This window comes from Euprymna scolopes, chromosome 9 (assembly GCF_053919585.1).
Source record: "Euprymna scolopes isolate OS-2025 chromosome 9, ASM5391958v1, whole genome shotgun sequence".
NCBI classification, from domain to species: Eukaryota; Metazoa; Mollusca; class Cephalopoda; order Sepiida; family Sepiolidae; genus Euprymna; species Euprymna scolopes.
Genome location: NC_136490.1, coordinates 141,579,150 through 141,605,512, shown reverse-complemented (window position 1 = coordinate 141,605,512; position 26,363 = coordinate 141,579,150). Strand labels below are relative to the sequence as shown.

Here is a 26,363-nt window from a genome sequence, read left to right as displayed (position 1 = left end):
ACTGACAATATGGGTGTTCCAAGTTCGAATCCTATTGGTTCCACAAAATCACCTTTGCTTAGGAATGTTGGCGACATTTACGTTGTCCCTCTTGTAAATCGTCGATGTCTTTCTAGAATGAATTAATTCTAACTGGACAAAATATCGGGGAACCCAATGCCAACAACAGAATCTTCGGACACATGCAATATGACGATGACCCGTCCTGGATCGGCTATATATATATATATATATATATATATATATATATATATATATATATATATTAGATTTTACCTGTCATGTGACGGTTATATACATACACACGGTAGCTTACTTTTTTTTTTTTTTTTTTTTTTTTTTTTATTCAATTTTCACCCCAAACAAGGCACAGTGCCACTTTGAAGCAGGGGGCTACTATTAGGGAATTAATTAGCGGGGTCATTATGAAGGGAGAAGAGTAGAAAGATGTTTGTTAACATTACACTTGAACTTCTGCATATCATTGCAGTTGGGAAAGCAGAATCCCGGAAGGGAGTTCCAAAGACCCGCAGTTCTGGGGAAGAAACTATTGGAGTAAAAGGCTTTCTTGCACCTAGGGATCTCCACTGTAAAGGGATGAGACTTAGTAGCTTGTCGGGTTTGTCGGGGGTAGTTACGTCGGGGAGGTACAAGTGTTTGCAGTTCGTCAGAGCATTCACCATTAAAGTATTTGTAGAACAGGCAGAGGGATGCAACATCTCGTCGATGGGACAGAGGTTGAAGCCCAGATGACAGTTCAGGACCTATCAGGTTTGCGACTCTTTTTTGAACCCTGTCCAGGAGCGAGAGACAAGCAGCAGATGCACCAGCCCAGATGTGACAACAGTACTCCATACATGGGCGAATGGTTGCCTTATAGAGGTATAGGATACTGGCAGGCGTAAGTAGTTTTCTAGCACGGTAGAGGGAGCCAACCTTCCTTGCAGCAGCCTTGGCAATGCTCTCAATGTATCTATTCCAGTTCATATTCCCTGTAAACGTTAGGCCGAGGAGTTTAAAAGAAGTACTTTCAGGCAATGTGTTCTTGGCCATTGCTATTGGTGGTAGAGAAGGTTTCTTGTAGTTATTGAAGGAAACAAGCTTAGTCTTAGCAGCATTGAATGAGACCAACCATTTTTGTCCCCATTCCACTACGGATTGGAGGTCATCCTCTAGTGTTTCTGCCATTTTCTTGGATATGTGTTCATTTGTTTTCCCCTCATATCTGTTATAGAGAGTGGTGTCATCGGCAAATATACCCATCTCCGAAACAATATTATCAGGGAGGTCGTTTATGAATATCAGGAACAATAGAGGTCCAAGGATAGACCCCTGAGGCACTCCCGCATTTATGTCATATTGTTTGGATGTACGTCCGTCGAGGACAACTTTGATTTTTCTATTACTTAAGAAGGATTTAATTACGTTATGAATTCTTCCAGTGATTCCATATGATCTAATTTTCCTTAGAAGACCATCGTGCCATACCCTGTCAAAAGCCTTAGATATATCAAGGGCCACCGCTCTACCCTCCCCTGTTTTATCCAATGAACGGTATATACGTTCAGAAACTACAGTTAAGATATCTGCTGTTGAACGGGCTTGCCTGAATCCATATTGTTTGTCAGTCAAGAGTTTAGCAGCTGTTAGGTGCTGGACTAGGGCTTTATTAACTAAGGACTCAAATATTTTGGCGAAAAGCGGGAGGAGGCTAATGGGGCGATAATTTAGTGGGTCAGTTCTTTCACCAGAATTCTTGAAGACTGGTACCACAGAGGCGGTTTTCCAGCAGTCGGGAAAACAAGATTCGTTAAGGCATTTATTGTAAAGTTTGGACAGAACTGGAGCAACCTCGGCAGAGCATTTTTTTAATAGCACAGCCGGGATGAGATCTGGTCCACATGCTTTAGAGGTGTCTAGGTTTTTTATAATAGCATGTACCTGAGAAGGGGTGATTTTCAAGTCGTCAAGTGTGGCGTCTGTTCGCAGAGGAAAATCAGGGAGTGAGTGGTGTACCGAGTTCAGTGTGGAGTTTGAGGCAAACCGACTGGCAAGCAGATTAGCCTTGTCAGTTGCCGTGCAAGCAACCTCATGATTGTTTGTTAGTGGGGGAATAATTGACTGTCCATTATTAACTACGCTGTTGTAGATTTTCCAAAAATCCCGGGTTCCTAATTTCTGTGCTTCGATGCGCTTTCTGGTGGTTTCAGAGTAATCTGACTTAGCTGTGTCTATCACTCTCTTACAATTATTTCTAGCTTCTATAAACTTCTGTTTATTTGAGCTGGACTTATGTCGGTTGAATCTGTGGAACGCATGCTGCCTTTGACAAATGGCAGCTGCACAAGCAGAAGTAAACCATTGGGGGGAGTGGGGCTTGCTATAGTATTTCCGTGCGGGAACATGTGCTTCAATAGCAGTTTTGAACCATTCAGTTGTCTCATTTGCACACTGTTCCGCTGGAAGAGTAAAGATATTTTGCCATGGGGCATCTCTGATGAGCTCCCTGATGGCTTCCCAATCAGCCTTTTTGTAATACCTCATTGTTTTGAGTAGTGGGTCTTCAGTTTTAGGGCGAGAATTTAGGCTGATTTCTACCATTATCACAGCGTGATCAGCATTCCCGAGTGGGCTATGGGCATTTGTTGTACAGTCATTGGGAACTGTTGTCAGAAAGAGATCTAGAAGTGAGGCATGTTGATCGTGCTGGTCTGGGAAACGTGTCGGAAATGTAACCATCTGAGATAGGGAATGAGATATAGAGAAGCTATATGTGGCGCTACCAGCTACGTCTGTGTGATTTGAGAATCCTAGCCAGTTACTGTGGTGGACATTGAAGTCACCAAATACATGTATTTGTGCGCTAGTATCGAGGGAGAGTGCTATATCTATGCTGTCTGAGACTTTGTTTATTAGGGTACAGTCTTGGTTTGAGGGAGAGCGGTAGAGAAAATATAAGTAGCTAATATTGTGTTGCATATTTAGTCTGAAGCACATAAAGGCCTGGCCCTCTGATTCTAGTTTTATTTCTCTAGTTAGGGGGAGGGTGTTTCGAATATAGACTCCAAGTCCATGCATATGTCTGTCCGAGTCCTTACGGTAGAGTGGGAGATAACCAGGCATGTTAAAGTGGTTAGAGGGTATGGAGGAGTGAAGGTTAGTTTCACTTAATGCTAAGATATCCGGGGTGTTTACAAGGAGAAATGACTCAACATCATCTAAGTTAGTTCTAAGCCCGCGGATATTAGTAAATGCAAGCCTCAAGGGAGGAGGCAGGTTGGTTTTCTTTGAGTTTGGTCCTGGTTTAAACCTAACTTTTGCTTGAGCTGTCATTTCATTTTATTTTATTTAAAAGTTTCAGTTAGGGTGGATGAGTGAGGGGGTGCTGGACAAGTAGTTGTGCAGAATACCAGACATGCAATACAAGTAGACCATCAGTTGTCCTCACCCACAGGATTGTGGCCTCAGGAAAGCCCACCGGGGATGAGTGCAGGGTCCCTTTCCATGCGCGACATGGCACTACAAACATCCCGATATTTTACAACTGTTGATGGAGCAGCCGCTCTAAGCGCTACCAAAGAGTTAGGGCCCCTGTACTATCAGTCGGAAACAGCAGCCAGGAACTGTCAATCCGGTACCCTCAATCCATTAGGCAAAGCCAGCCCAGTCCAACTGCACTGACATATATGGCACTGAAGCACCCCACTGTGTCCAGTTTAGGGGGATGGGATGTGGCAGGAGTGGGGAAAAGCGGCGTTCATTACCCTAGTCAGGAAACAAGGTCAACCACTGGGTGATTCAAGCGAGTCCCTGTGATAGTACCTCTACGCCTGGCCAATAGGCAAAGAAGGAGTATGAAAGCCGAGCGATAGACAGAGTCTATCTCCTCCTTAAGCAGTTTAGGTTTGCCAACCGGTGATTTGTTTGAGTCACCAGCTCTAGGAAGGTTGTCGTCCAGGACTGAAGAGACCTCCCTCCCCTAGGTTTAGTTTCAGAGTTTTCCTTCTCCTAGACGGATGGCCTGGGAAGACCTACGGGTCCATCAGCTCCGAGGGGGTTCGCCCCGCGCCTGGGTCCTAATCCAGGTATTTCTGCGACCCCGCATGGGTAGTTAATATTTATTGGTTATTTAGGTTAATATCTCCTGGAAAAATCGGGCATTTAGGTTAGCTTCTACAGAAGATTTTCACTCCTCAAGTGTGGTTTAAAAAGGGCATTATTATGCTGTCCATTTTCATTTATACTGAGAGAGGGTATACGTAAAAATTCATGCAGTGGAAGCAGTTAAATTTGCTACAGTATTGGATCGAGAGAGTCGAGTTAATGTATGGTTAGATATAGTTTTGTAAGTTTAGCAATGTATGGTTAGATATGGTTTAGTAGGTTTAGGAATGTATGGTTAGATATGGTTTAGTAGGTTTAGAATTAGGATAAAGTGTTAGAGTATGATCTACTTTCTATTAGAAATTCTGATTTGGTGCCCAAACCGGACATTTAGTAAGACTGAAAGATTAGATATGCTCAGTATAGAGACAAGAGAACATTTGATATGGAGTACAGTTATACCTGATAGATATAGGTTATTGCATATTCTGTAAGTATAGTTAAAGTATAGATGGATGGATAAGTAGTATTGTATACGAATGCATGGAATTTTAGACAATTTGAGTAAGTTGCCTTTAGACTTCAATCTTGACAGATTATGTATACTCACTATACCGTGGAATTTTTGTAGCAAGAGTTGCGTAGTCACCAACAATACCTCTCCTGAGTAGGCGTTATTAAATACCAGTGGCGAGTGGAGGTTCAGGACGACTGGAAACAATGCCGAGATAAGCAGAGAGCACATACAGCGCCTAGAATTCCAAATGGTACTAGCCAGACTCAACATTGCTAAACTTCGATGATCTGACGCGAATCGGTGTGTCAATGTGATTATGCCGTACACACACACACCCACACACACATACACACACACACACACACATATATATATATATATATATATATATATATATATATAGAGAGAGAGAGAGAGAGAGAGAGAGAGAGAGAGCGAGAGAGAGAGAGAAAGAGAGAGGTATATGAAAAAGAGAACAAATCAAATTATATGTCCATCGACGTTTTATCTTTATTGTAAGATTTCTTCAAGATTAATAAATTGTAGAAAATGTAATACCAGTAAAATATTTGTAAATATATCTGATGTGAAAACTATGACTTTGTTCTATTTCATAATAAATATATTTTCAAATATTATACTTATCTCTTCATTTCTCTATCCCGTCCGAATAGTATTTTCATCATCATCATCATCATCATTATTATTATTATTATTATTATTATTGTTATTGTTGTTGTTGTTGTTGTTGTTGTTGGTGGTGGTGGTGTCGTCGTCGTCGTCATCATTATCATCTATATATATATATATATATATATATATATATATATATATATATATATACTTGTTTATTGTTATATAAACATGCTCACATCCCGCTGCTACAAATAGCCACTTGTTTCAATCAAACAACAGATATCATCAGGCAGCGACTTGACTATTCAAAAGTTCAATGAATAATGGATTTTTATTTTAGGTAGGAACTCTTTAGAAGTTGGAGTTAAAAAACTTAAAACACAGGACTTTAATTAAATAAAAAAGTAAAAAGGGAGAGGCAATTTAAATAAAGTTAAAAAATTACAATGGGGAGAGAGTGATTGAGAAGAGAAAAAAATATATTTCTATAACAGGGCCCTTAAGGATAGTGGATACAAAAACACCCAAATTGAGTTCATAGAACCAACACACCCAAACACAAATACAAATAGAAACCGTAAGAGAAAAATCCTGTGGTACAATCCCCCTTTTAATCTGAAACTTAAAACAAATCTAGGAATGAAATTCTTAAACTTAATTAAAAAGCACTTCCCTATTAATAATATACTACATAAAATTTTCAATAAAAATACAATAAAACTTAGTTATAGCTGTAATGAAAACCTTGAAAAAATAATTAAAAAACATAATAACAAAATATTAAACAAAAATAGCACACCCATTGCTACCGAAAGTTGTAACTGTAGAATTAAATCAAAATGCCCTCTTAAAGGAAATTGTCAAATTACTTCTGTAGTGTACCAAGCAACTATTTCTACTAAGGAAAATCCGAATGAAAAAAAATATTACATAGGAATGACAAATAACAATTTTAAAGAAAGATTTACCGGTCACAAGTGCTCTTTTGAAAATAATGAGTACAAAAATAGAACTTCCTTGTCTAAATATTACAATGAACTAATAGAGCAAGGTTACTCCCCAATAGTAAATTGGAAAATTTTAAAGAAAGCGAAAACCTGTTCATCTTTAAACTCGCCTTGCTACCTATGTCTTTATGAGAAATAATTTATACTTACTTTTAGAGAAAGAGATAAATTATTAAATAAGAAGCACGAAAATTCAATTAATTGCAAACATTATAAAACCCATCTTTTAAGTAATTTAGTTTAGATATAAAATTTAAATAAATTAAAAATTGTCACTGATTTCTATAATTTATTAATATTCTATTAATATACTTTCTCCTCTCCTGATTTCATTCTTTACTTCTCCTATCTTATATACCTGTGTGTCTATGTGTATATGTATGTGTCTATGTATTTATTTTATGACCGTGTGTACTTAGATCTATATATTTCTATATTATTTGGTATACCCTCCCATGTTTATTCAATCCATTTGTATGTTTCTATGTGTGTATGCATCTATCTGTACCCTTGCCAAATTATTTGTATTCTTATGTATTTCTATATATATAATTTATGTAAATTATACATATTTATGTGTGTGTATATATGTGTGTGTGCGTTGTTGTTTATTAGTATATGATTGTGTGCATATATTTGTGTATTTTTTGTATGTATGTGTATACATAAGATTATATATATATATGTATATATATATATGTATATATATATATATATGTATATATATATATATGTATATATGTGCTTATTAGTATGTCGGTTGGTTCTCTGTGAGTATATACATATGTATCTTATTTTTAATTTGGGTACTATCTACCTGTGCGTCGCTATTTTTGAGTATTTCGTTGACTTAATTACTTCTTTTGCCTGAATATATTTATAGGTAAGTGTACTTGTATCTGTGTTATTAGTAATCTGGTATTGAATGTATTATTTTGTGATTTAATATGACTTTATATCTATACTTAAATAGCTTAAACTTCCAACTTAATAGTATAGTTACACCTTTACTTATGTGCATGTATATGTATATATATATATGTATATATATATATGTGTGTGTGTATGTGTGTATATATTTGGGTATATATATGTGTGTTTGTGTATATATATATATTTGTATTGTATTCTTTTTTTATATACATAAATATTAGTAGTTTTTTTATTTATAATTATTGGACCTATTTAATTTATTTAATCCCCTCTTATGGCTAAATATGTTATATTAAAAAGATAATAAATATTAATTTTATTCTGTTTTTATTATTATAATTATTATTATTATTATTATTATTATTATTATTATTATTATTATTATTATTATTATCACTATTATGTTTATTGTTATTAATAATAATTTTAATATTGTTTTATCATTATTTTCTTCTTTTATTCATATATTTATCTAATAAAAACGCGAAAACTTTAAACTTATATCATTTAGCATAAAGGGCCTAATTAATGGTAGACGTATGTTTGAATTGCGTTGATTTTACTCGTGGACGTATGTAAGAGGATAAATATGCTAGCCGAATACATTCACTGCCTTTTTTGACACGTTCATTTCTGACGCTTGGATTGTATCTTCTGTTTGTATTTGTAATAATATGTTTCATTACTGAATTGTATAATTGTTCATAAATTGGTTGACACGCAGGTTTTTTCCTTTTTCTTTTTCTTTTTCTATATACTGTCAAATTCTTACTTTCTCTCTTTCCCTATTTAAAACTAGATCTCATTATTCTTTCCTTTTCCTTCTAGTTCTTATTCTCTTTATTATAACCATTTATTTCTTTTTTCTCTTCTTTTTTTCTTCTCCATATCATGTATATATGTGTATATGTATGTATGTGTATGTATGTGTATATATATATATATATATATATATATATATATATATATATATATATATATATGTATATATGTGTATATGTATATGTATATATATATATATATATATTTTTTCTCTCTTCTTTTTCTCTCTATTTTGTTTTCTCTATATTTTCTTTCTCTATTTCTGTCTCTATTCCTTTTTTTCTCTTCTCAATCACTCTCTCCCCATTGTAATTTTTTAACTTTATTTAAATTGCCTCTCCCTTTTTACTTTTTTATTTAATTAAAGTCCTGTGTTTTAAGTTTTTTAACTCCAACTTCTAAAGAGTTCCTACCTAAAATAAAAATCCATTATTCATTGAACTTTTGAATAGTCAAGTCGCTGCCTGATGATATCTGTTGTTTGATTGAAACAAGTGGCTATTTGTAGCAGCGGGATGTGAGCATGTTTATATAACAATAAACAAGTATTATCAGCTCTTTTTATTGAGCACTATCTAACAACCTCGTTGAATTCATTAGTCCATTACTTTTGAATATAAAAAAAACCCCGAGTATATATATATATATATATATATATATATATATATATATATATATATATATATATATATATATATATATATATATAGCAGAACTGGTAAATAATGAAAACTATAAGAAGGTGCTCAATACTATTGCAGAGCAAATATATATATATATTTTTATTTTATTACCGTTTTATCTGCTTACTTACACATGTTTCCGCTACTGAATCGTATCAGCGAACTTCGTCAGACTTGGAAAGAAGTGGTTATTATGATTTGAAAAAGCGATGTTAGAAGGCGATTTAAAAGTTAAAAAAAAAGAGGGTGAATCTCCATTTAGATCCGGCAACATTTCATTTTTAAGATTTAATAACTAAAGAAGAGAAAGAAAAAAGAAAGAAAAAAGTGGGGAAAAGGGGGTGAGGTTTAATTAAAGAAAACTTTTACCAGACATGATAGGATTTCTAGGGTACCTATTTACTATGCCTCCCCACGGGACAGAGTTAGACACCAGGGTCGTTTTTTAATGTGGAGAAAAGGTACAAAAATAAAAATTGTCTCAGTCGTGAAGGATTTCTCCTCCACCGAAAGAGAACAAGAAAATGAAGTGCAGCATCTGAAGAACAGATACTACACTTTGATCTTGACCAGCAGAGAAATAGATAGAGAAAGATAGATGGAGAGAGGGGGGTAAGTGAAGAGAGGAAGAGGGTTAGTTTACAGTTTAATAAGAGAAAAGGGAGATACATATTAAACAGATGGGTGGTTATTCACGATTTAATCGTTTGATTGTCTTGATGTCAAACGAGGTTATGACACGCGTTAAGGATTTATTCGGATAGGTGTCTGTGGGGGGGGGGTCAACTAAGATGCGTCTTTTTAAGATACGCAAAATTACGTCCAATTTAGGTGAATTATTTATTAAAATCCATTTGCTGTAAATGTCTACAAGAGAAAATTAAGTTAAATATTAGGGCATGGCTTTTATAGTTAAAAATATGCAAAGAAATTCAGTTAATGTATACAGGTGATAGTTGTAGTATCACAAAAAACTTTATTAAATATAATAATAAAAATTATAATAGTGACAGAGAGCGATACTAATAATAGGATAATAAAAATAATAATAGTAAAAATGGAGATAAGGGAAAATGTGGTAAATAAACATGTGTAACTAAAAAGATAAAACGGTAATGTATATATATATATATATATATTATTTTTCAAATATAAGTATCCACTGACACGTGTTTCGTCGTCCACAACTCATCAAAGTGGCTGAATCTAGCGAGATTCGAAATCGGAACCTCGTGATAAGAAGCCTAAACCTCTACCACGCGGTTAACCTAGCAGAACTACTAAATGTATCACTTTTATGTAGATGTTTTTATTTGTTTTTGTTAGCGATACTTTCTTGAATGAATTCAAGTATTTATACGAAAGTGCATTTTTACCTAAATGCTTGTTGGGAATTATTTTCCCATTGACCAATCTGGTACCCCCTTTTTTAATGGGGAGCGGCATATATATTATTTTTAAAATATAATTATCCACTGACACATGTTTCGTATATATATATATATATATATATATATATATATATATATATATATATATATATGTATATATACGAAACATGTGTCAGTGGATAATTATATTTTAAAAATAATATATATATGATGTTCTATAATGCTCCTTATCTTGGGTTGAGCATATTGGGAAGTGATATAAAAACTGCTATTAGCGTATTAAGCGATGCTCTTTGTGTTGTTGAGAAGACTTGAAGCACTTACCTGCGACTCTCAGGAAGAGTGGCAGCAAAAACCTTTTGTGTGGGCGATGCCTCTTTTTATATTGGTAGATGTTACATTTAACTTATTTGATTGGCTAACTGGATTATAAGAGGGGTGGAGTGAACTGAATTTTGGTGGTGATTTCAGTTCTGAAAGGAGGATTTGATCTTCGATCATGTAACACCAATTGCCCAAAGCTACAGGAATTGATGAGGAAGGATGAGACTTTGACAACTCACAGTTGTCCATGGGAAAAGGTTCTGGGTTACAGATATGACCCAGAGTCGGACTCCATCAGCCTACTCCAGCGAACTTGTGACCCCAACTTAGCAACAAAACGTCAAATACTATCAGCCGCATCCAGTGTATTTGACCCATTGTCTTTATGTCTCCCAGTCACCATTCAAAGTCGCATATTGGTGGGAGAAATGTGGAAGGCTAATACATCATCTAGAGGAGACATCCAATAATTATGATGCCGCAATAAAAATTCTTAAGGATAATTATTGGGATGAAGAGGGCATTAGAGAGGAGATATTCTCTAGCCTATTCAAACTGTCCACCCGAGGCAGGTATGATATTGAATACCTTAAAAACTATTTGTCTCAGGTTAAATACGAGTTGTCGGAATTGGACTCTATGTTGGGATATGGATTTATGGAAAGAAATTCAGGCGGAGGGGCATTAGCGGCTCATATACTGTTCCAAAGACTGCCCAACCGTCTTAAGGAAGAATTAGTGAGGTCTGTAGGGGCACCGCATCCATCTTTAACTTCTATTTTAGATACGGGCATCAGGATCTTAAAATCCTGGAAGGCTGCACTCCCTGAAGCAAACCAGAGAGATTTGGATTATGGTAGCTCTCGTAGATACATTCATCCAGACAGAAAACCGGAGACAACAACACCAACATTGGAGAACTTCCATATCCAGGAGAGGCATAAAACCTGCAACCTTTGTTTGAGGGATGGTCATTCCACTCAAGTTTGTGAAGAATACCATACATTTCCTCAAAGATGGCGTCGTTGTCGAGAACTCGGACTATGTTATAGGTGCACAAGTAACAATCATTTCAGTGATTCGTGTCCCTGTAAAAGAAGCCCTAAGGGCAATTGTGAGCGATGTTCAGCCCAGGACCATACCGCAATCATGTGCCCTATGCCATATACATCAACAAATGAATGTATCAATACCAGTTTGGGTGAGCAGCAGTGTATTTTGCCGATTACTACCATCGTACTACAAAGAGGGGACAAAGCTGTGAAGCTGCGATGTTTGATAGACACGGGCAGTCAAAATTCGTACTTTAGTGGAAGAATTTTGCAGGATCTGGCTTGTGACCCAAGATCTGTCTCAGAGGTAAACCTTGAGATTGTGACGTTTCTAGGAAGGAAAACCTGCAATTTTCAGCGACTTACCACAACAGTGGAGTTGACGCCAGGGGTAAAGCGGCAGCTACCTATCCTTATTGACAAGGAATTAGACATCATTCATACAGTGGAGCATTTGCCGATTGTGGTCGAGAACCTTACGAAATTGGATTACACCCTGGATACAGATTTAGGAAGAAATGCCAATATAACTTTGGAAGGGTTAATAGGGGTAGACCTGTTACAATATATGGAACCCCTACAAATGATAAAATGTATGAATGGGAAAGCTTGGCTTTCCCCACGAGGAGTGATACCTTTTGGGGATCCCAGGAATTTCATGTTTCCTCACCAAATTAAAACGATCCAACGCAAGGTTCCAGTTTATGGAGAAGTCATGAGAACTGTTAAGTGTCCGACCTCCATTGTTAATAGTGTTCTTGACGTGTGTTCTTCTTATTCGGACCCCTATAAAGAAACTTTTGAGGACAGTACTGTAGAAAGAGGTCTGGAGTGGATTTACAGTGTGGAGTCTTTGGGGCTATCAGAGAATGATACCTTGTCCGACTATGATGCCCAGAAGGTAGAGGAGTTTATGAGAAATATAGAGTTTAAGGAGGGACGGTACTGGGTGCAGTTACCGTGGCACACTGATAAATTAGCTCAGGTGCGCTCTAATCACCAAGTAGCCCTCAAGGTGTTAGATAGGGTGGTACACACTCTGGAAATGAAGGGCCTCTATGAGGAATATTTAGAGGTTTTTGCCGAACAAGAGGCAGAGGGCATAATAGAACCCTTTCATTGTTCACCTAAACAGTTCCATAAACATGTTTGGATCCCTCATCGACCAGTCTTTAAATCCGAGAGCATAGCAACTACTAAAATGCGACCAGTCTTCAACTGTTCATTGATGGTCAAGGGAGGAGTATCCTTAAACGAGGGGTAAATTTAACCGGAAACGTTAAATCTAACTCTACTCTTTTGGACTAATAGATATACATTATTGGGCGACATCAGGAAGGCATTTCTGATGATTAGATTATCAAAGCAATCTGATAGAAATAAGTTTTGCTTCTTTCTAAAACGGGATGATCGTCTGGTATGTTACCGTTATACGACCATCATCTTCGGCTTTAACGCAAGCCCTTTTATATTGAACTGCATATTGAAGTATCATGCGTCGAGATTTCCAGTTGATGATTGCACCAAACTGTTGAATTCAAATTTTTATGTTGACAATCTGGTCAGTACGAATAATTCGGAAGGTGTGTTGAGAAAACTATATCATGAAATAAAGGAAAGATTGAAGAAAGGAGGATTTGATCTTCGATCATGTAACACCAATTGCCCAAAGCTACAGGAATTGATGAGGAAGGATGAGACTTTGACAACTCACAGTTGTCCATGGGAAAAGGTTCTGGGTTACAGATATGACCCAGAGTCGGACTCCATCAGCCTACTCCAGCGAACTTGTGACCCCAACTTAGCAACAAAACGTCAAATACTATCAGCCGCATCCAGTGTATTTGACCCATTGTCTTTATGTCTCCCAGTCACCATTCAAAGTCGCATATTGGTGGGAGAAATGTGGAAGGCTAATATTGATTGGGATGATCCCATTCCAAAGGAAATGCAGGAAAGGTGGAGATTACTAGCTAGTGATTTGTCGGTACTTCATTCGTTATCGTTTAGAAGACAGGTACTTGATAGCGATACTGTTGCGGATTTGTACATATTCACAGATGCCTCAAAAAAGGCATATGGGTTTTCTGTATATGCAGTTCAGGGAGGTATATCTTCTCTGATTTTTGCTAAAGCAAAGGTGGCACCATTAAAAGCTAAAACCTTGCCAACGCTGGAACTATTAGCAGTTTTTTGGCAATTAAATGTCTTAGTAATATCTTGAGAGCCTATCAAGGAACGAAATTTGGAAGTTTGTATTTGGCTGTACATGCCCAAATTGTACTCACTTGGCTGATGTCCAAGCAGACGAGCCATAAAAACATTTTCACGAAGAATCGCCTCAAGGATGTGACACAGATGGAAGAAGTGATACTCGCAAATTACAACCTTGCTATCAGGTATAAATATGTGCCTTCCAATCAGAACCCTGCGGACCTAATGACTAGGGGACTGACAGCAGCTAAATTTAAGGAAAATTTCTCTTTTTGGAGTGCTGGACCAAACTGGTTGTCTGGTGGAACTGTCTGTTGGCCTGATAGTACTTTGGATTGTCTTAGTGCAGACAACCAGCAAATAGTTCGTACGAACCTGTTCTACACCTGTAATGAGAGCTGGTCTCAGCCTATCGTCGCCTTTGACAGATTTTCGTGTTTTAACAAACTTCTACGTGTGGTCTCCAGAGTCTTCGAATTTATATCCAAAGCAAGAGGCAAGGAACTGGACTATAAACAGGCTGCTGCTGACTACTTGTTCAAGACAATGCAACAACAGGCATTTCCCCTTGAATTGAAGTTCTTACGTGCACCTCATGATAAACCCATTCCGAACCTTGTGAGTCAGTTAAACCTATTTCTGGACAAGTCTGGTGTCGTCCGCTCCAGAGGCAGGATCAAAAAAAATTTTACTCTACAATATGAGGTTTTAAACCCTGTATTGCTCGGGAAGAATCATCCCTTGACTAATCTAATTGTGAAGGATCAGCATGAGAGGGCTAAACACTTGGGTGTGCCGGCTACACTTAGTAGAATCAGGATGTCAGGATTTTGGATACCTCAAGGCAGACAGGCTGTGAAGGGAATATTGAAGGACTGCTTTATTTGTCAGAAAATCAACTCGATACATTTTCCGTATCCTAAGATGACAAACCTGCCTAAACATAGAGTAAATCTGATAAGGCCATTCTTACATACAGGGATAGATTATACAGGACACCTGTGGGTTCAAAACCAAAATCTTCAATCTAAGGTTTACATTCTCATATTTACGTGCTTGGAAATCAGAGCGGTGCATTTAGAACTGGTTGAGGACATGACAGTACACTCATTTATACTGGCCTTCATCAGGTTTTCAAACATGTGGGGCTTGCCTTCTCACATATATAGTGACAATGCAAAGTCATTTCTTGCTGGAGTTAGTTTACTAAATCAGGCCCTAACTTCTTCCGAATTTGATGAAAAATTTGGGCAGTATAATATAAAGCATGTTAAGATCCCTCTTCATTCGGCTTGGTATGGAGGAGTTTGGGAACGCATGATTAAAACATTAAAGGAATGCCTCTATAAAACTGTTGGAAGGTCTATTTACAGTCAATCTGAGTTGTGGACAGCCATTTCAGATGTCCAACGGGCAGTGAACAATAGACCGTTAACCTATGTGAGTTCGAATGACTCTGGATTGGAGGTAATTACGCCCAATCACTTCCTGCGCCCAGATCAAAACCCTGGACTTCTTCTTAGAATGGAGATTCAACCAATTAATGAAGGGGAACTGCCGTCCAGACAGATATTGTTGGAATCTTTGAAGAACCGGGATGAGCTGCTCAAGGAGTTTAAACGGATATGGAACGAGGATTACTTACTCTCTCTTCGAGAACGTAAACAAGATCGTTATCCAACTATATCTAATAAGGTACGACCTGGAGATATTGTGACGATAAAACTTCCAAACAAGTCTCGACCCTTCTGGGCATTGGGGAGAGTAGAAGAATTGTTTCCGGGAGACGATGGTATGGTACGGTCGGCACAGATACGACGGGGTGATGGGAGTGTGAGAACATATTCTCTTAAACATCTATATCCGCTAGAACTACATGCGGAATATGAACCACAAGAGGATGGTCCGGAACCTAGTTATGATGACTGGGAGTCCATAGAAGGAATTTCTTGGTCAGAAACCAGTTTTGAGGAACCCACTTTAGTACAGGAGAGTGAGCAGGTTTGGATTTGTCCCGGATGTAATAAACCTGATGACGGATCGGCCATGATCTGCTGTGATCAATGTGATAACTGGTTCCATTTTAGATGCGTTGGGATCAGTGCAGCTCCGCCAGATGAAAAGGATTGGGTTTGTCACCACTGCTCTGGGGATCAAGAATGAGGAATATGTATATTGAGAAGGCTTTACAAAATCAATAACAATTGATTTTGTTTTCTGTTGAGTGGGAGGGTGTTGAGAAGACTTGAAGCACTTACCTGCGACTCTCAGGAAGAGTGGCAGCAAAAACCTTTTGTGTGGGCGATGCCTCTTTTTATATTGGTAGATGTTACATTTAACTTATTTGATTGGCTAACTGGATTATAAGAGGGGTGGAGTGAACTGAATTTTGGTGGTGATTTCAGTTTGGGATTGGAGTTGAAGGAAATTGAATCGTTACCCTTATTACCAGACCGACAAGGTTCTACAATTTTTACCTAGTCACAGGTCGCAACAAACCATTGTTGCAAAATCCTTGTTAACCTCTACCTTTCAGTGGAGAAATTTTCCACAGTGTAAACAAATCAAGCTTGGGCATTTGGACGATGTCAAATCCTCGTTAATTCACTATCCGCACAGCGGCAGCCGATTAGCGTAATGGTAAGAAGCTTTGACTGTCGTTTGGACGGTCGATTCTGGCTTGAGTTAGTTGCCTGTCTAGCCGCACTGATGAGCTGTGATACAGCGAAACAGTACTGTAGGTGGATGACTATATATATATATATATATATATATATGTGTGTGTGTGTGTGTGTGTGTGTGTGTGTGTGTGTGTGTGTGTGTGTGTGTGTGTGTGCGTGCACACACACACGTGTGTATATGTATAATATGTGTGTTTGTTTATTTGTATGTACTGGAGTCACCTCTAAACTAATAAACGGGCTATTACGAATTAAGCTACACAACTGCTACATGATGTATATCAATTTAACTAACTTTTATTCAAAAGAAAGGTAAATAGGAAATAATAATTCGGTGAGGGGACTAATAGATAAAACGCACTAGAAATTCAGTTGTTGAAATATAGGATGTGATAATGACACGACTTCGAGGAGAGAAAAAGTATTTTTGAACGTCAGTCTGAATCGGGAAGCAGCACTGGCAAGTTGGAACTGGCAATGTAGAGATAATCTAAACGAATGTCACCTCGATGTCTGTCCGTCTGCGTATCTCAATTCTCCAGTAGAACAAATAAGAAAGAATTATATGTTAGCTATAGGTAGTCTCTCCCCTCTCTATAATAAAACCTTTAAAACATTAACAAGCCGCCACTGTGTCTCTATGCATGAATATATTCGTCATAAATTAAATAGAAGGTCGAGAACCACGAAAGGATCACAGCCCACACATGGAAAAGCAACTATCGGAGAATTATCAGCAGGCACGCACGCATGTAAAATGATACTTTATTTGATTCTTTTCTTTCCTTAATAGCTCACTGTCGAAAGCATACACGTGCAAAAGTAAAAGTAAAAACGCGATGCGAACTGTGTAATGTTTAAGATGTTACATATACATACATACATACATACATACATACATACATACACGTTTGTAAAATTGATACTGTTGCGTTATTGAATGTATGTATAATTTTCTAGTTTACACATTTATATACACCTGAAAATTCTTTTGTCGTTCTTCTCAAACTCAACATACACGAATTTTGTCAGCGTACAAGTTTATTTACAATTCAGTGTTCATTTACAAGAGAACGAGACGGAACAGAACAACTGCGTTTAGAGGTGTGTGTGTGTGTGTGTGTGTGTGTGTGTGTGTGTGTGTGTGTGAGGCGATGGCGAAATTTGTCACTCACTTTGGGCGACTGTCTGTTCTGCTCTAATTTACCTCTCTTTTGTTTATCTTATAAACACATCAACCGACATTCTTGAAATGTCAATATTTAAAATATTTAATTGTTCGTTATTTTGCGTTACACAATTTTAACTCCCGATCTGGAATATAAGCCTTCCTTTGTTTTCGGTGATAGTTACAATTCAGGTCAATTTAAGAGGACATAAGAATATAAATCAAATTTCATCTAAAATGTGCGTGTGCGTACATATCCGATTTTATCGGCGTAGCACCGGTTTCATATTCAAAAATACACACACACACACACACACACACACATATATATATATATACATTATGTTATCTTTATATTATGTTATGTTATCTTATGTTATCTTTGTTATGCGAAATACAATTTCCAATTTTAAACAAAAGACGAAGTTATCTTTCTTTTTTAGAAGTCAGAACTTTAAGAAATGTACCTCATATCTATAAGTTCTATATGTTCGTATCTATTGTAAATATGTCCATATTCCTATTTATGCTAAATTATGCATACTGAATACGCCATAGCCTATACTTTACTTCCAGATATACCTGTGCTGAATTGTGCTCCAAATCATATGCCGTTACTTTACTCTATATTGAATAGATACATTTTATTCCTCCTACCGTATTAAATATCCAGAGTTCGTACATCAAAATTTAATTCAGTTCCTAATATAAAGTTAATCATACTATTCCCAAACTAACATATAAATAATATTTTCAATCTAATATAAACTCCATCTAAAACCAACCAGTTGGTTACTTCCACTGCATGAATTTTTACTTAACCTTTCTTCCAGTAATAATGAAATTGAAAGCATAGTAATGTCTTTTTAATTATTCTGAAGAGTGTAATTTTTCAGTAGATATATTATCTTAAAAAAATAACCCATTAACATTAGCTACCCATGCGGGGGTCGCAGAAATACCTGGTTTATGACCCTTTGATGGACCCGTAGATCTTTTCAGATCATCCGTTTATGAGAAGGAAAACTCTGAAGCTTAACATAAGGGTGGGAGGCCTCTTCAGTCCTGATCGACGACCATCCAAGAGCTGGTGATTCAGACAAATTACCGGTTTGCAAACCTAAACTGCTTAAGGAGTAGATAGGCTCTGTCTTTAATACTCCTTCTTTGCCTAATAGCCAGGCGCACAGATACGAGCACAGGGATTCTACAGAAACACCCAGCGTTCAACCTTTTTCCTGACTAGGGCAATGAACGCCGTTCCCCACTTCCGCCACATTCCCATCCCTCAAAACTGTGCACTTTGGGAGTGCATGTCAACGCAATTGGACTGGGTTGATTTTTGTCTGACGGGTTGAGGGTACCGGCTTGGTAGTTCAAGTGTAATGTGAAAAGACATCTTGCTGCTCGTCTTCCTGCATAGTATCCCTTCAACTACTGTCCCCGATAGTATTCCCTTACATCAAAGTGGCACTGTGCCTTGTTTGTGGTGAAAATGGAATTATATATATATATATATATATATATATATATATATATATATATATATATATATATATATATATACTCGGGTTTTTTTATATTCAAAAGTAATGGACTAATGAATTCAACGAGGTTGTTAGATAGTGCTCAATAAAAAGAGCTGATAATACTTGTTTATTGTTATATAAACATGCTCACATCCCGCTGCTACAAATAGCCACTTGTTTCAATCAAACAACAGATATCATCAGGCAGCGACTTGACTATTCAAAAGTTCAATGAATAATGGATTTTTATTTAAGGTAGGAACTCTTTAAAAGTTGGAGTTAAAAAACTTAAAACACAGAACTTTAATTATAAGATGTAAAGAGGGAGAGGCAATTTAAATAAAGTTAAAAGATTATAATGGAGAGAGAGTGATACAGAAAAGAAAAAAGGAATAGAGAAAGAAATAGAGAAAGAAAATAGAGAGAGAAAAAAATATATATATATACATATATATATATATATTATATATATATATATATAATATGGAGAAGAAAAGAAAAAAGATATAAATGGTTATTATAAAGAGAATAAGGACTAGAAGGGAAAGGAAAGAATGATGAGATCTAGTGAAAGAGAGAAAGAGAGAAAGAGAGAAAGTAAGAATTTGACAGTATATAGAAAAAGAAAAAGAAAAAGATCTGCGTGTCAACCAATTTATGAACAATTATACAATTCAGTAATGAAACATGTTATTACAAACTCAAACAGAAGATACAATCCAAGCGTCAGAAATGAACTTGTCAAAAAAGACAGCGAATGTATCCAGCCAACATATTTATCATCTCACATACGTCCACGAGTAATATCAACGCAGTTCAAACATACGTCTACAATTAATTAAGCCCTTTATGCTAAATGATATAAGTTTAAAGTTTTCGCGTTTTTATTAGATAAATATATAAATAAAAGAAAAAAATAATGATAAAACAATATTAAAATTATTATTAATAATAATAATAATAGTAATAATAAACATAATAGTAATAATAATAATAATAATAATAATAATAATAATAATAATAATAATAATAATAAAAACAGAATAAAATTAATATTTATTATCTTTTTAATATAACATATTTAGCCATAAGAGGGGATTAAATAAATTAAATAGGACCAATAATTATAAATAAAAATCTACTAATATTTATGTATATAAAAAGAATACAATACATATATATATATACATATATATATACACACACACATATATATATATATACACACATACACATACACATACATATATACACATACATGCACATAAGTAAAGGTGTAACTATACTATTAAGTTGAAAGTTTAAGCTATTTAAGTATAGATATAAAGTCATATTAAATCACAAATTAATACATTCAAGACAAGATTACTAATAACACAGATACAAGTACACTTACATATAAATATATAAATATATTCAGGCAAAAGAAGTAATTAAATCAACGAAATACTCAAAAGTAGCGACACACAGGTAGATAGTACCCAAATTAAAAATAATAAAATACATATGTATATACCCACAGAGAACCAACAGACATGCAAATAAGCATATATATATATAATTTTATGTATACACATACATACAAAAAATACACAAATATATGTCATATACTAATATACAACAACGCACACACACATATATATACGCACACATAAATATGTATAATTTACATAAACTATGTATATAGAAATACATAAGAATACAAATAATTTGGCCCCTATCTCAGATGGTTACATTTCCGACACGTTTCCCAGACCAGCACGATCAACATGCCTCACTTCTAGATCTCTTTCTGACAACAGTTCCCAATGACTGTACAACAAATGCCCATAGCCCACTCGGGAATGCTGATCACGCTGTGATAATGGTAGAAATCAGCCTAAATTCTCGCCCTAAAACTGAAGACCCACTACTCAAAACAACGAGGTATTACAAAAAGGCTGATTGGGAAGCCATCAGGGAGCTCATCAGAGATGCCCCATGGCAAAATATCTTTACTCTTCCAGCGGAACAGTGTGCAAATGAGACAACTGAATGGTTCAAAACTGCTATTGAAGCACATGTTCCCGCACGGAAATACTATAGCAAGCCCCACTCCCCCCAATGGTTTACTTCTGCTTGTGCAGCTGCCATTTGTCAAAGGCAGCATGCGTTCCGCAGATTCAACCGACATAAGTCCAGCTCAAATAAACAGAAGTTTATAGAAGCTAGAAATAATTGTAAGAGAGTGATAGACACAGCTAAGTCAGATTACTCTGAAACCACCAGAAAGCGCATCGAAGCACAGAAATTAGGAACCCGGGATTTTTGGAAAATCTACAACAGCGTAGTTAATAATGGACAGTCAATTATTCCCCCACTAACAAACAATCATGAGGTTGCTTGCACGGCAACTGACAAGGCTAATCTGCTTGCCAGTCGGTTTGCCTCAAACTCCACACTGAACTCGGTACACCACTCACTCCCTGATTTTCCTCTGCGAACAGACGCCACACTTGACGACTTGAAAATCACCCCTTCTCAGGTACATGCTATTATAAAAAACCTAGACACCTCTAAAGCATGTGGACCAGATCTCATCCCGGCTGTGCTATTAAAAAAATGCTCTGCCGAGGTTGCTCCAGTTCTGTCCAAACTTTACAATAAATGCCTTAACGAATCTTGTTTTCCCGACTGCTGGAAAACCGCCTCTGTGGTACCAGTCTTCAAGAATTCTGGTGAAAGAACTGACCCACTAAATTATCGCCCCATTAGCCTCCTCCCGCTTTTCGCCAAAATATTTGAGTCCTTAGTTAATAAAGCCCTAGTCCAGCACCTAACAGCTGCTAAACTCTTGACTGACAAACAATATGGATTCAGGCAAGCCCGTTCAACAGCAGATATCTTAACTGTAGTTTCTGAACGTATATACCGTTCATTGGATAAAACAGGGGAGGGTAGAGCGGTGGCCCTTGATATATCTAAGGCTTTTGACAGGGTATGGCACGATGGTCTTCTAAGGAAAATTAGATCATATGGAATCACTGGAAGAATTCATAACGTAATTAAATCCTTCTTAAGTAATAGAAAAATCAAAGTTGTCCTCGACGGACGTACATCCAAACAATATGACATAAATGCGGGAGTGCCTCAGGGGTCTATCCTTGGACCTCTATTGTTCCTGATATTCATAAACGACCTCCCTGATAATATTGTTTCGGAGATGGGTATATTTGCCGATGACACCACTCTCTATAACAGATATGAGGGGAAAACAAATGAACACATATCCAAGAAAATGGCAGAAACACTAGAGGATGACCTCCAATCCGTAGTGGAATGGGGACAAAAATGGTTGGTCTCATTCAATGCTGCTAAGACTAAGCTTGTTTCCTTCAATAACTACAAGAAACCTTCTCTACCACCAATAGCAATGGCCAAGAACACATTGCCTGAAAGTACTTCTTTTAAACTCCTCGGCCTAACGTTTACAGGGAATATGAACTGGAATAGATACATTGAGAGCATTGCCAAGGCTGCTGCAAGGAAGGTTGGCTCCCTCTACCGTGCTAGAAAACTACTTACGCCTGCCAGTATCCTATACCTCTATAAGGCAACCATTCGCCCATGTATGGAGTACTGTTGTCACATCTGGGCTGGTGCATCTGCTGCTTGTCTCTCGCTCCTGGACAGGGTTCAAAAAAGAGTCGCAAACCTGATAGGTCCTGAACTGTCATCTGGGCTTCAACCTCTGTCCCATCGACGAGATGTTGCATCCCTCTGCCTGTTCTACAAATACTTTAATGGTGAATGCTCTGACGAACTGCAAACACTTGTACCTCCCCGACGTAACTACCCCCGACAAACCCGACAAGCTACTAAGTCTCATCCCTTTACAGTGGAGATCCCTAGGTGCAAGAAAGCCTTTTACTCCAATAGTTTCTTCCCCAGAACTGCGGGTCTTTGGAACTCCCTTCCGGGATTCTGCTTTCCCAACTGCAATGATATGCAGAAGTTCAAGTGTAATGTTAACAAACATCTTTCTACTCTTCTCCCTTCATAATGACCCCGCTAATTAATTCCCTAATAGTAGCCCCCTGCTTCAAAGTGGCACTGTGCCTTGTTTGGGGTGAAAATTGAATAAAAAAAAAAAAAAAAAAAAAAGAGTACAGATAGATGCATACACACATAAAACATACAAATGGATTGAATAAACATGGGAGGGTATACAAAATAATATAGAAATATATAAATCTAAATACACACGGTCATAAAGTAAATACATAGACACATACATATACACATAGACACACAGGTATATAAGATAGGGGAAGTAAAGAATGAAATCAGGCGAGGAGAAAGTATATTAATAGTATTTTAATAAATTATAGAAATCAGTGACAATTTTAAATTTATTTAAATTTTATATCTAAACTAAATTACTTAAAAGATGGTTTTTATAATGTTTGCAATTAATTGAATTTTCGTGCTTCTTATTTAATAATTTATCTCTTTCTCTAAAAGTAAGTATAAATAATTTCTCATAAAGACATAGGTAGCAAGGCGAGTTTAAAGATGAACAGGTTTTAGCTTTCTTTAAAATTTTCCAATTTACTATTGGGGAGTAACCTTGCTCTACTAGTTCATTGTAATATTTAGACAAGGAAGTTCTATTTTTGTACTCATTATTTTCAAAAGAGCACTTGTGACCGGTAAATCTTTCTTTAAAATTGTTATTTGTCATTCCTATGTAATATTTTATTTATATTTATTATATATAATTATTGGTCCTATTTAATTTATTTAATCCCCTCTTATGGCTAAATATGTTATATTAAAAAGATAATAAATATTAATTATATTCTGTTTTTATTATTATTATTATTATTATTATTATTATTATCATTACTATTATATTTATTATTACTATTATCATTATTATTATTATTAATAATAATTTTAATATTGTTTTATCATTATTTTTTTCTTTTATTTATATATTTATCTAATAAAAACGCGAAAACTTTAAACTTATATCATTTAGCATAAAGGGCTTAATTAATTGTAGACGTATGTTTGAACTGCGTTGATATTACTCGTGGACGTATGTGAGATGATAAATATGTTGGCTGGATACATTCGCTGTCTTTTTTGACATGTTCATTTCTGACGCTTGGAGTGTATCTTCTGTTTGTATTTGTAATAACACGTTTCATTACTGAATTGTATAATTGTTCATAAATTGGCTGACACACAGATCTTTTTCTTTTTCTTTTTCTATATACTGTCAAATTCTTACTTTCTCTCTTTCTCTCTATAATTTAGATCTCATCATTCTTTCCTTTCCCTTCTAGTCCTTATTCTCTTTATAATAACCATTTATATCTTTTTTCTTTTTTTCTCCATATTATATATATATATATATATATATATATATATATATATATATATATATATATATATATATTTCTCTCTATTTTCTTTCTCTATTTCTTTCTCTATTCCTTTTTTTTCTCTTCTTAATCACTCTCTCTCCATTATAATCTTTTAACTTTATTTAAATTGCCCCTCCCTCTTTACATCTTATAATTAAAGTTCTGTGTTTTAAGTTTTTTAACTCCAACTTTTAAAGTGTTCCTACCTAAAATAAAAATCCATTATTCATTGAACTTTTGAATAGTCAAGTCGCTGCCTGATGATATCTGTTGTTTGATTGAAACAAGTGGCTATTTGTAGCAGCGGGATGTGAGCATGTTTATATAACAATAAACAAGTATGTATATATATATATATATATACATGTGTGACATTACTCGTGTCATGAATGCATGTAGCGAGGTGCATATTGCGGTGAGAGGGGGTGTTTGACCGGACGGTTTAGAGGAAGAGAGGGCAGAAGAGGGGGTGTTGATGTCTGATTGGGACAAAACAGAAATGTCTATGGGATTTTGTCAGAAAGAGAAAAAACAAATAATAATTGTTTTTATCTCATTGTCGTTATATATGTGTTAACATGAAAGGTTGTTTTTAAAACTCTGTTGAGAGGTATGAAGAGATCCAGAGATCCTTAGCTGATTAAGGCTGAAAACCTAGAATGGGGGTCAAGGGTAAGGGTCGCCAAGCATTGTTCGATCTGGAATGACTAATCACTCCTAATTTGATAACAAGTAAAAACCTCAGTGCAAATGAGGGTTAAAAATTTTGGTAGAGATAAGTTCGAACAGGAGGAGTAGAAATTAGGGGAACAGAGAGAGAGAGAGAGAGAGAGAGAGAGAGAGAGAAAGAGAGAGAGAGGTGTTGAGTGGACAAGGCGAAGGGTAAGCTTTAAGAGGAAGAAAGAAAGGGTGTTTGTAACCACTCTCTGAAGGAGACGTGGGGAAAAGGAGTTGGATTTTTAGAAAACGGAATTCTAAAAAGAGTAGAGTCGTAGCTAGCAAACTGAACGGCTGAGCTGGTCAAGAGCTCCGGATTTGGGAGCCATGTTATGATGTTAATTAGCCTGTGTTAATGGGAAATCTGTGACTTTACTGGTCTGATCTTACATCGTTTCACTGCTAGAGTCAGTCACCTCAATTTAGACAGTAGCTGCTATGAAGTAATGAAATTAATAAATATCCAGGTTGTCCTCGACGGTCGTACATCTAAACGATATGATATAAAGGCGGGAGTGCCCCAGGGGTCTATCCTTGGACCTCTATTGTTCCTGATATTCATAAATGACCTCCCTGACAAAATTGCCTCTGAGATGGGTATATATGCTGATGACACTACACTCTATGGCAGGCACGACAGGAAGACGAATGAACACATTTCTAAATAAATGGCAGATACACTAGAGGAAGACCTCCAATCTGTAGTGGAATGGGGACAAAAATGGATGGTCACGTTCAATGTCGCCAAGACTAAACTAGTTTCATTCAATAATTACAAGAAACCCTCTCTACCACCTATAGCATTTGACAACGACTCTTTATCTGAGAGTACATCTTTCAAACTCCTTGGTCTAACGTTCACAGGAAACATGAGTTGGAACAATTACATTGAAGGCATTGCCAGGGCCACTGCAAGAAAGGTGGGCTCTCTCTCTCTACCATGCTAGAAAACTACTAACATCCGAAAGTATCCTGTACCTCTGTAAGGCCACCATTCGCCCATGTATGGAGTATTGCTGTCACATCTGGGCTGGTGCATCTGCTACTAGTCTCTCGCTCCTCGACAAGGTTCAAAAGAGTCGCAAACCAGATAGGCCCTGAACTGGCATCTAAGCTTCAGCCTCTGTCCCATCGACGAAATGTTGCATCCCTCTGCCTTTTCTACAAGTAT

General features: G+C 36.4%; 4 protein-coding genes across 4 annotated transcripts in view; 3 read left to right on the top strand and 1 right to left on the bottom strand.

Moving 5' to 3' along the window:
* The window catches only part of LOC145284668 (uncharacterized), a 51,260-nt gene that overhangs the window by 13,718 nt on the left and 11,179 nt on the right, over window positions 1-26,363 (bottom strand). The window lies entirely within an intron of this gene.
* LOC145284667 (uncharacterized) lies at window positions 11,057-12,733 on the top strand. The gene has a single exon (XM_080133566.1). It carries the CDS (start codon window positions 11,057-11,059, stop codon window positions 12,731-12,733), a length of 1,677 nt encoding a protein of 558 aa, XP_079989692.1.
* Window positions 12,818-13,693, top strand: LOC145284666 (uncharacterized). Its single transcript, XM_080133565.1, has one exon. The coding sequence runs from the start codon at window positions 12,818-12,820 to the stop codon at window positions 13,691-13,693; it is 876 nt and encodes a 291-aa protein (XP_079989691.1).
* On the top strand, window positions 13,765-15,846 carry LOC145284665 (uncharacterized). The gene has a single exon (XM_080133564.1). The coding sequence runs from the start codon at window positions 13,765-13,767 to the stop codon at window positions 15,844-15,846; it is 2,082 nt and encodes a 693-aa protein (XP_079989690.1).

Bases quoted from the DNA above. Each gene is read 5' to 3' on its own strand.
- LOC145284667 (XM_080133566.1), top strand. From the start codon at position 11,057: ATGTTGGGATATGGATTTATGGAAAGAAATTCAGGCGGAGGGGCATTA.
- LOC145284666 (XM_080133565.1), top strand. From the start codon at position 12,818: ATGATTAGATTATCAAAGCAATCTGATAGAAATAAGTTTTGCTTCTTT.
- LOC145284665 (XM_080133564.1), top strand. From the start codon at position 13,765: ATGTCCAAGCAGACGAGCCATAAAAACATTTTCACGAAGAATCGCCTC.